At 36.1% G+C, this 11,379-nt stretch overlaps 1 protein-coding gene across 1 annotated transcript; it reads right to left on the reverse strand.

The window, feature by feature from the left end:
• Window positions 1-8,596: 8,596 nt before the first annotated feature.
• LOC141704168 (F-box/kelch-repeat protein At3g23880-like) lies at window positions 8,597-10,114 on the reverse strand. Its single transcript, XM_074507478.1, has 2 exons — window positions 9,688-10,114; window positions 8,597-8,757 (listed from the first exon to the last, which is right to left on the reverse strand). The coding sequence occupies exons 1-2, from the start codon at window positions 10,112-10,114 to the stop codon at window positions 8,597-8,599; spliced, it is 588 nt and encodes a 195-aa protein (XP_074363579.1).
• Between the last annotated feature and the right edge of the window lie 1,265 nt (window positions 10,115-11,379).

Consider the following 11,379-nt stretch of genomic DNA (forward strand, 5'->3'; position numbering starts at 1 on the left):
CTTGAGATCTTTCTGACCCTCATCTTCGTCATCAGAAATAAGTTCGGGGGTAGGGTCCCTCCGAGTTCTTTTGCCTCTTACTTTAGCTAGGAGCCTCTCCTCCTCCAGTTGCATTCTTTTCTGAATTTTTTGCTCCAGCTTTTCCTCTTCTTCCTTTCTTATCTTTTCTCTGATTTCTTCTAGCTTTTTCTTTCTGGTTGCCTCTGTCTCCTTTTTGCTAGGCTCCTTCTGATTCTTCTTTGCCTTGGCCCCAATTCGGTCGAAGACAGATCTCCTGGATTGCTGAGAGTCCCCGGACTCTTCTTGCTCATCATCTTGCTCAAATTCCATCTGAGCCCGGGCTTGTTCATCTCTGTAGAGCCTGATTGCTTCAGCAAGTTCGTGGCTTGTTAAGTTAGCCATATGCTCCTCTGCAACTGGAACATTGGTGTACTTGTACTGATTGAGCTCTATGACATTTCTGGCATCCCTTACCGGGGTATGCTGCGTCAGTGGTTGCTCCTGGAAGATCTCTCTGTCTCCAGGTTCTTGGGCTTGAGAGGGTTCTTGATCCTGAATGTGGGTACTGGCGGAGGGCCTACCAACTGTACTTTTTCCTGCTCTTGCCATTACCACAATTGTGCAAACAACTGACCAAGATTTGAGGCTACAAATGTGGATCTGGGGTTGCTTTTTTGAAGATTACAAAAAATTTCCAGAATAACAGCAAGCAAACTTTTCTGGGTTTTGCTAAGAATGATACTAAACAAGAACAGCAGGCTCTTTAACACAAAAGAAAATATGCAAGCTAAAACAGTTCTGGGTTTTAAAATCACCAAGACTATCAAACCCCAGGCTTCAAGATTACAAAAATTATCAAACCCTAAACAACTAAAACTTAACAAACAAGGGCGGGCTCACACAATCGAGGCCCAAATCAACAAGCTCATATAAACGTGGCTAAAATGAAATCTCATATTCAAGAAAGGGCTTGGTTGTTTATGTTCTTACAGGTTTGGAAGTGGACTCTCTCAAGAGTTTGCTGATGGAGATGAATCCAGGGGCACCGAGACCCAATGATGGAGCACCCTCCTTCTAGCGCCAAATGATAACTCCTGGTGGCGGGGCTGCTCATCCGACGCCGTCCTGGATCCTTTGCCGCCGTAGAGGTGTAGCTGTGGTTGGGTTCCTACAAAACAACGCCGGAAGGGGGGTTGGAGTCCCGCGGCGCCTCCGGCATGAGAGTATGAACCAGCCTTTTGGGAAGACGAAGATGAATATAAATGTAAGGTTGCTGTGTGTTTGTGTGTGGATGTGTATATGCAGTGGCTGCTGTGTGTTTTTGAGTGTGTGAGAGAGTGTAAGTGTGTGAGAGTGGATAATTTCCAACCCCTAAACCCTTCAGCCTTGGGGGTATATATAGCCCCAAGGTAGGGTTTAGGGGTAGTTACCTCTAAATCTGGGCCGTTGGATCTTGGGACCAGAGGACGCCTGGCTTGGGTGGATTGCTTATATGTGTCCAGGGGAGGACCACCTCCAGAGTATCCTAACGGCCCCTGACACGCGCCGTGCTTGTCTGGTGTGCTGGTTGTTGATAGCTGTCATAGTCACGTGCCCACGTACCTTTGCTTGGTGGGTTGTGGGATGCGCATGTGTTTGCTGGGACCCCCCTCACTGTGGTTTTGGCCCCGATCCGGATCCGGGTATGCAGGCGGATCCGGATCCGGGAGTAGGATAGACCCGGGCTTGGGCTCCTATGCTTGACTGGCCTGGGAGAGGGGGGTCTTAGCAGGTCGGTTGAGCCTGCCTCCCTTTAGTCCAGGTTGACGCCTATCCGGGTCTCTTATACCCTATCACTATCACTACTACAGCGATGACATTGTTGCCCAGTGAGACATCTGATCAGACCATTGTATTATATAATGAAATATATTTTTACTAAATTTATAAAATACTTTTCGAAAGATATAAATGTGAACATAAGAAGCCCACTTTATAAATATTTAATTTATTATATTTGAATATATATTTATATTCATATTTATATTTCAAATTTAAATGTACAAAATTTTTTATTTCGAAAAATATGATAGAATTTACACTCAAAGTACTTCATTCGTGGTTATGACGTGTTAAAATATTTTGATACATAATTGTATATTATTTTCTTCTAACCGGACTTTATATCATAAATAAATTATTCTAAAATTAATATTATATTTGTTATTATTTTTTATTTTTTTACCGTACTTATTTTACCAAAATAGAAGGTCAAATCAACAATATTTATGTTCAAAAAATTTTAAAAAATGATATCAAAAATTTATATAAAATCAACAAAGGGTATCAAATTTATAATGAATTTTAAAAATTTTTATAATTTTTTTCAGGGACACAAAAAAAAATTATTTAGAAAAAAATAAAAAAATTCACTACTTCCGCGGAAGTATATGCTTCCGCAATGATTCATTGCGGAAGGAGAGAAATTTTTTTCTAATTCGCGCGTCATTGGCGTGTTGGTTGGTTGGAAAATTGAATACTCCTTCCGCAATGATTCATTGCGGAAGCAATAAATGCAACTTCAACTACCTCCTTCCGCAATGAATCATTGCGGAAGGAGCATTAAATGCATTCTTACCAACCTCTTTTTTCGAATTTTCAAATATAAATTACTTAAAAAATTTATAAAAAATTGAAAATAATATAAATTTGGTCAAAAAACTTACACAGCTTATTTTCTAAAAAAATAATTTGTACATTTTTTTCTGGAATTTTTTGAAAATATTTTTTTATTTTTCCTTTTTTCATTACTTACTCTAATTTTCATATTTAAATTACTTCAAAAAATCATAAAAAATTAAAATTAATATAAATTTAGTCAAAACATTATAATATTTTTTTCTCAAAGTTTTTATTTTCCTACATTTTTTCTGAATTTTTTTAAAAATATTTTTATTTTACCTTTTTTTATCACTTAATTCGAATTTTCAAATTTAATTACTTTAAAAAATCAAAAAAAATGAAAAAAATTTAAATTTAATTGTGAAAGGAGAAGAATAAGAAATTTTGTCTGTCTTAATCGCTTGAAATTGTGTCGGTTATATGTAATTTTGAAAAGTTTAGATTAAAGGGGAGTTTGTTGGAATTTAATTTTAACTTGTCCTTATTCACGAATTCTAATTGATAGTTGTTAGTTTAGTGTGTGCTTAATGTTGTCCGAGTCTTCAGTTTCTGGTGAGCATAACGAGATAAAATAGGAGCATTACAAAATAAGATGTTAATGTTTGAGTTTCTTTAGGACTTTCAGTTTTCCACATCCTAGTTTGTAGGAGTCACTTTCTTATTGTTTTTCATTATATATTGTAATTGCTTTAACATAATAAAAAATAGTAGTTCGGCAAAATACTTGTTTTCTCCCGTCATACACAAACACACACACATATATATATATTGTATATTGCTTACATTGTGCCAACATTAACTATTAACAATATTTGCTATGGAATGAACCCTTCTTTAATATATGTTTCATTCTTCCAACAAAGGCGGGATGACAAAAGTAGTCCATAATTACCGTAAATGAAGTGATAGTATAAAGGTATCTAGGAATTTGGCCATATGATAAGCCCATATGATAAGAGCATGAGCATCTTCAGCAGCACCTCACTTTAGCAAAATAAATTTTTATGTTTTTCTGGTTTGTCTATCAAACAAATCTCAATCAACGAAAATTCTAAGGTTAAATTTATTAGTAAGCTCACTTTAAATGTTACTGTGCAAAATTTACCACAAAATCATGTGAACGATTAAAAATGGATTATAGTTTCCTGAGACATTTCCAAAATTGCAGCATTTTGTTCTCAAACAAAATTTTAAGACTCACCAAAGAGTTCTGATCGGGGGAGATTCTAGTAAAGGGCCATCGAAGAACACGCGTCCTCCCTAAATAATTCTTTTACGTTTTTTAACCATTAAAAATTTTAAGAACATATTAAAGTGCCCACATTAAAATAAATAAAACAATAGGGTGTCATCCAAAATTTACTCGGTGCACCACGAAGTAAATATTTTTAGATCCACCCCTGGTTGTGACTAAAAGAAAGAGACATAAACATGGTATATATTGTTGGGAATTTACTATACGCGCAACAATGAGACAGTTATATATAACAAATTAACATGAACATGCAAATTCAACCAGGTAACGAAACAAACACGAAGGCACAAACAATATATAATTAGAGACCGAATTGACAAGAAATTAGAGAAAATTACTTAGCTCTATGAAGCTTTATCAGAATTAGAGAATCAGGTGAGTCGCCAAGCCCTCAAGAAGACTTGACTATTATTGAAGAGATTATTGCCCCACTTACACTGTTATGGGTTGCCACAATATCACTTACATGATAAAACAATTTAGAGCAATCCGTTCACAGATACGAGAAGGCTCAACAACGATCAACACCTCAATTCACCAAGAAAATTAATGAATATATGTATGTATATGTGGGAGAGAGCCAGAGAGATGATGTTCAAGGGTTTCTATTTATTTTCCCCAATCTATCTCCCTCTCAGATTTTCACACTTCAACTTTTGCTCTTCTCTACAAAAGTAACGTGTGTAATCTGATCTGTTATATATTGTATAAAAGCCTAATTATTATTATTATTAAAATAATAATAATCCTCACTCAAATACTAATATTTAATTTACTTATTTATACAAAACATGTTAATATAGTTTTAGCAATTGGTTTCCAGTTCAGGCCCTGAGCATAAGCCTCAGGCCCTAAACAAACCAAAACTTTTCAGCACCTCAGGACCTGAACATCTAGCCTCGGGCCCTGAACATTCCAGAAATGTTTTCAGCAAACCATCAGGTCCTGAGCTTCCAACCTCAGGCCCTGAACATTGCAGAAACTTATCTCAGAACATCATCAGGTCCTGAACCTCCAGCCTCAGGTCCTGAACATTGCATAAATTTCAAAATATGCTTCTCGACTAAAATCGAAACAATTCTTGTACAAATAAGCATTCTTGCTCTTATTTCTACATGGATTTCACTAAGAAAATATCTTAGATCCCAATATGAAAGTTTATGTCCTTATAGCAAGGAACAACCTCCACTTGTTATTAACCAAAAATTACGTCAAGTGAAGGTGATGAAGTATGGGAAGAAACTGATAACTCCGGAACAAGATTATCAGCCTCAAATGACAACCACAGTAGCACTGCTGCAAGTGATGTGCAAAGCCCAAGTATGTCTAGCTCAGTCTCTGGGAGAGAAATGTCAATAGGGGGCAGTTCAAACTCTAATAGGTCCATATCGAGCTCAGAATCTGATGATGAACCTCGAAGGTACATGCCACTAAGTGAGATTTACGGTGAAATTGAACCCATTGATTTGGAAAGTGAAGAATTGTATCTAATAGGGTTAGATGAGCCAGCAAATTAAACTAAGCAGCTAGGGGAGCTGAATGGAAGAAAGCTATGGAAATTGAAATGGATGCTGTAGAGAGAAATGGAACCTGGGAGTGGGAGTTAACAGAGCTGCCTCAAGGTCGAAAACCCATTGATCTGAAATGGATATACAAGATTAAACGAGATGCAAACGGAAATATTATTAAACATAAAGCAAGGATTGTAGCCAAAGTATGTGTGTAGAAATAAGGCATAGACTTCGATGAGGTTTTTGCACCAGTCATGCGAATTGAGACAATAAGCCTACTGCTTTGCTCATGCTGCAAAAGGGAACTGGGAGGTTCATCATCTTGACGTCAAAACGGCTTTTTTGAACGGGAAAATCAAGGAAGAGGTCTATGTTAGGCGACCCGAAGGTTTTGTCAAACCAGGACAAGAACATCTTGTTTACAAACCCTTAAAAGCTCTATACGGTCTTCGTCAAGCTCCCAGGGCTTGGTACTCAAAATTGAACAAATGTTTGGAAGAGTTGGGCTTTGTCAGGTGTGCTTATAAGCAGGCTGTGTACACAAAAAATAGGGGAAATGAAGTGATAATAATTGGCATCTATGTCGATGATATTCTCCTAATAGGAGCAAATGTTGCAGCCATCACAGAGTTCAAGGAACAAATGGCAAGTAAGTTTGATATGTGTGATTTAGGCAAGCTAACCTATTACTATCTTGGTATTGAAGTTAAACAGGGAAATGGATATATTCAACCAAAACAGACGGGGTACGAGAAGAAAATTCTTAACAAAGCTGGTATGTTGTACTGCAGCCCGACTAAAGTTCCGATGCATCCCAAGGAAATCATCAACAAAGACGAAGGCAGAAAAGAAGTCAACTCTACTAAGTTTAAAAGTATAATCGGAGGTTTGAGATATCTTGTCCCCACCAGACGTGATATAGCATATTATGTGGGCATTGTGAGTAGGTTTATGGAGAGACCAACTCTTCTACATCAGGCTGCAACAAAACTTATACTTCACTATGTAAAAGGGATATTGAATTTCGGTTTAATCTACTCACGGGACAGTGACAACGAAGTTTTGGTCGGATACTCAGAAAGCGATCTTGCTGGTAACGTGGAAGACAGAAAAAGCACCGGGGGGATGGTCTTCTACCTCAATAAAAGCTTGATAATATGGGCCTCACATAAACAGAAATATGTGGCACTCTCATCCTGTGAGGCCGAGTTCATGGCGGCTACTGCAGCGGCTTGTCAGGCTATTTGGTTGGGAAAACTGTTATCTCGAGTTACTGAACAAGACATTGGTCCAGTTACGTTGTTTATTAACAATAAGTCTGTAATAGACTTGGCTAAAAATCCGGTGTTTCACGGTAGAAGCAAACACATAGATATTTGGTATCCTTTTATACGTGAATGCGTGGAGAATGGGGAAATAATTGTAAAGCACATGTTTACTGAAGAACAAAGGGCAGATTCTCTCACCAAAGCCCTGACCTATGTTAAATTTGAAATTATAAGGAATCTGCTTGGAGTAAAGAAATGCATTCAGAAAAGTTTAGATTAAGGGGGAGTTTGTTGGAATTTAATTTTAACTTGTCCTTATTCATGAACTCTAGTTGATAGTTGTTAGTTTAGTGTGTGCTTAATGTTGTCCGAGTCTTCAGTTTCTGGTGAGCATAACGAGATAAAATAAGAGCATTACAAAATAAGATGTTAATGTTTGAGTTTGTTTAGGACTTTCAGTTTTCCAGATCCTAGGAGTCACTTTCTTATTGTTTTTCATTATATATTGTAATTGCTTTAACATAATAAAAAATAGTAGTTCAGCAAAATATTTGTTTTTCTCTAGTCATACACAAACACACACACACACATATATATATATATATATATTGTATATTGTTTACATTGTGCCAACATCAACTATTAACAATATTTGCTATGGAACAAACCCTTCTTTAATATATGTTTCATTCATCCAACAAAGGCAGGATGACAAAAGTAGTCCATAATTACTGTAAATGAAGTGCATTCATCCAGTATAAAGGTAGCTAGGAATTTGGCCATATGATAAGAGCATGAGCATCTTCAGCAGCACCTCACTTTAGCAAAATAAATTTTTATATTTTTCTGGTTTGTCTATTAAACAAATCTCAATTAACGAAAATTCTAGGCTTAAATTTATTAGTAAGCTCACTTTAAATGTTACTGTGCAAAATTTAACACAAAATCATGTGAACGATTAAAAATGGATTATAGTTTCTTGAGGCATTTCCAAAATTGCAGCATTTTGTTCTCAAACAAAATCTTAAGACTCACCAAAGAGTTCTGATCGGGGGAGATTCTAGTAAAGGGCCATCAAAGAACACGCGTCCTCCCTAAATAATTCTTTTACGTTTCTTAACCGTTAATTTTTTTTAAGATCATATTAAATTGCCCACATTAAAATAAATAAAACAAGAGGGTGTCATCCAAAATTTACTCGGTGCACCACGAAGTAAATATTTTTAGATCCATCCCTGGTTGTGACTAAAAGAAAGAGACATAAATATGGTATGTATTGCTGGGAATATTACTATACGCGCAACAATGGGACAATTATATATAACAAATTAACATGAACAAGAAAATTCAACCAAGTATCGAAACAAACACGAAGGCACAAACAATATATAATTAGAGACCGAATTGACAAGAAATTAGAGAAAATCACTTAGCTCTATGAAGCTTTATCAGAATTAGAGAATCAGGTGAGTCGCCAAGCTCTCAAGAAGACTTGACTATTCTTGAAGAGATTATTGCCCCACTTATGCTGTGATGGGTTGCCACAATATCACTTCCAGGATAAAACAACTCAGAGCGATCTGTTCACAGATACGAGAAGGCTCAACGACGACCAGCACCTCAATTCACCAAGAAAATCAATGAATATATGTATGTATATGTGGGAGAGAGCGAGAGAGATGATGTTCAAGGGTTTCTATCTATTTTCCCCAATCTATCTCCCTCTCAGATTTTCACACACTTCAATTTTTGCTCTTTTCTACAAAAGTAACGTATGTATTATGATATATTATATATTGTATAAGAGTCTAATTATTATTATTATTATTAAAATAATAATAATCCTCACTCAAATATTAATATATAATATACTTATTTATACAAAACATGTTTATATAGTTTTAGCAATTGGTTTCCAGTTCAGGCCCTGAGCATAAGCCTGAGGCCCTAAACAAAACAAAACTTTTCAGCACCTCAGGACCTGAACATCTAGCCTCGGGCCCTGAACATTCCAGAAACGTTTTCAGCATACCATCAGGTCCTGAGCTTCCAACCTCAGGCCCTGAACATTGCAAAAACTTATCTCAGCACATGACCTCTAGCTTCAGGTCCTGAACATTGCATAAATTTCAAAATATGCTTCTCAGCTAAAACCGAAATAACTCTTGTACAAATAAGCATTCTTGCTCTTATTTCTACATGGATTTCACTAAGAAAATGTCTTAGATCCAAATATGAAAATTAGTGTCCTTATAGCAAGGAACAACCTCCACTTGTTATTAACCGGAAATTACGTTAAGAAGATATATTACACGTGTTCTCAAATTTCCATTTTCTAACATATATTTGGTTGGGGGAGAATAAAATATCATCCAAACACATTCATGTCACTCTCATCTCTCATCTCTCATCTAGGAGCACAAGAGTCTCAACAAAAGGATAGGCAGAGAACGAACTTTCGCTGGTTAAAAAAAAATCAATCAACTGATTGGCACCAAAATCATATGAAACTATCAAATTTCTGGGTTGTTGAATCCGAGTAAATTTGCTTATACGAATGATAGCTTCACCGTTATTTCTGAAACCTAACAGACAAAAGTAATTACTAGGACTCTCATTCACATCTGTATATAACAATTCAAGACTCTCATCATCTACTTTCTCCATACAAACACAACGAAGACCATTCGTGCTGAAGATAACAAGAGAATTAGCGTCGACTTCCTTAAGATACCATAAACCTGAAGGCTGAAAATTATTACTCCCTCTGTCCCGCTGGATAGTTTACGTACACTGTTTGCGCGTATTTTGAGGCTTCAATAAAGTATAGTTTCATAATGTTTTTTCTTAAATTTTTTTTAATAAAAGTTTAAACATGAAACTTTTTTTCAGAATTAAAAAAAATAATAATATTATGGAAGTATACTGTAAACGAGCATTGAAAAGCGTGCCAAAAAGTAATGTAAACAATCCAGTGGGACGGAGGAAGTACCTATTAACGCCTCTTGAAACATGCCAATATTCAAATTTATCGAAACAGTCTTCCAGTGTCTTGACCTTTCTTCTGCCAGCCAGAGCAATGTTCCTTTAGTGTACACTACATTGTGCTCCAATATCGGGCATAAATGGACACCTGTACAAGAATCACTGATAGTTTTCCAAGAATTACTCCTTAGGCTAAAGAAATCAACAGAAGATGCCACTTCAGCGTAACTAATTCTCGCAACCTCGTAGTCGTTTTTCTCCTTATCAAACCAAAATCCAATAGCTTTTTTGGCTTCTCCAGAATAACACTTTTCTCGAAACTTAGGAAGAACCTTCAGTTTTCTAACAAAAGGGTTCCAGAGATAGATAAGTCCACGATCTTTGCGATTTTGGTAAAGCTTGGTATAACAAACTATTCCATTGCACCTTAACATCATTAAGCCCGCAAAGAAACTCTGATTTCGCACAATTCCTATATGGTTGACTATCAAAATATATTAAATATTCGTTGCGATAAGGTAAACTGTGGCATAAGTATTTGGTTTCTTATATGGATGTTTAGTACTTTTTTCTCAAATATATGCCATGATTTCTTTCTTCCTCCGGATTAGCCATGTAAATTGGTTTTCTTCCTGTTAAAAGCGCTCTGCAAGGAAAAATCCAAAACTATAAATATCACTTTTTTCAGTCAGTTGGCCTGAATGTAAGTATTCAGGGTCCAAGTATCCTAAAGTACCCTGGACTAATGTAGTTTCTTTGGTTTAATCCATGAGTACCAACCTCAAAGCTCCACAATCTGAAATTTTAGATACATTATTATCATCCAGTAATATGTTACCTAATTTAACATCTATATGAATTACAGGTATAGAAGATGCATAGGAAGATATGATAGGGCACCGGAAGATTCAGCAGCAATTCTCGACCAATTATCCAGTGATAAGCAGGACGCGCCTCTATTAATATTGTGGACATGATCTAATGTTTCATACTAACAAAATAGTGCAATAAAATATATATTAGAATGGTTGAAGAAAATGGTAAGCTGGGATATGTCTCAGCCTCTTTTCCTGAGATATGTTATCAAAACTGTAGCATTTTATTCTGAAACAGAATTTTTAAGACTCGCTGTAACAGAAGAGTTGTGACTAAAAGAAAGAGACATGCATGGTATACACTTGGTGGTGAGAGAATAAAACATTGGGGAAAAACATCAAAAGCCTGAGATATATCAGGTTCCCTTTTCTCCTTCTAATTTACCTACGTTGATTTAATTTCTGAAAAATATGTTACTGAAGCTGAACATACGATAAAAAACAGACTCGGTAAGCATTTGTATAATCCAATAGCCGAATTTGAATACTCTTATGAGGTGACCTCAAATAACTCACCTGTTTACACATTAAGTGGCAGTAGAAATATGCACCATCAAAGTCTCTTCACTTCATAGTTACAAATTTCTGAAAAGCTCCATGTTGTCCCTATGCAGGGCACCATTCTCTTAAGTATTCTAATTCCAGTAACAAACATTTCTCTTATATTCTCAGAACTCGCTCAATGGGGTTTGAAGAGAACCAAGGAAGGCTTCACCGTTATTTCTGAAACCTAACAGAACATAGAATGGATTACTAAACCTTTTATCCACGTCTGTGTATAATAACTCAAGACTCTCTTGATGAATTTTAGTGATAAATTTTTA

The sequence above is a fragment of the Apium graveolens genome, unplaced genomic scaffold (assembly GCF_009905375.1).
Source record: "Apium graveolens cultivar Ventura unplaced genomic scaffold, ASM990537v1 ctg750, whole genome shotgun sequence".
Classification (NCBI taxonomy): Eukaryota; Viridiplantae; Streptophyta; class Magnoliopsida; order Apiales; family Apiaceae; genus Apium; species Apium graveolens.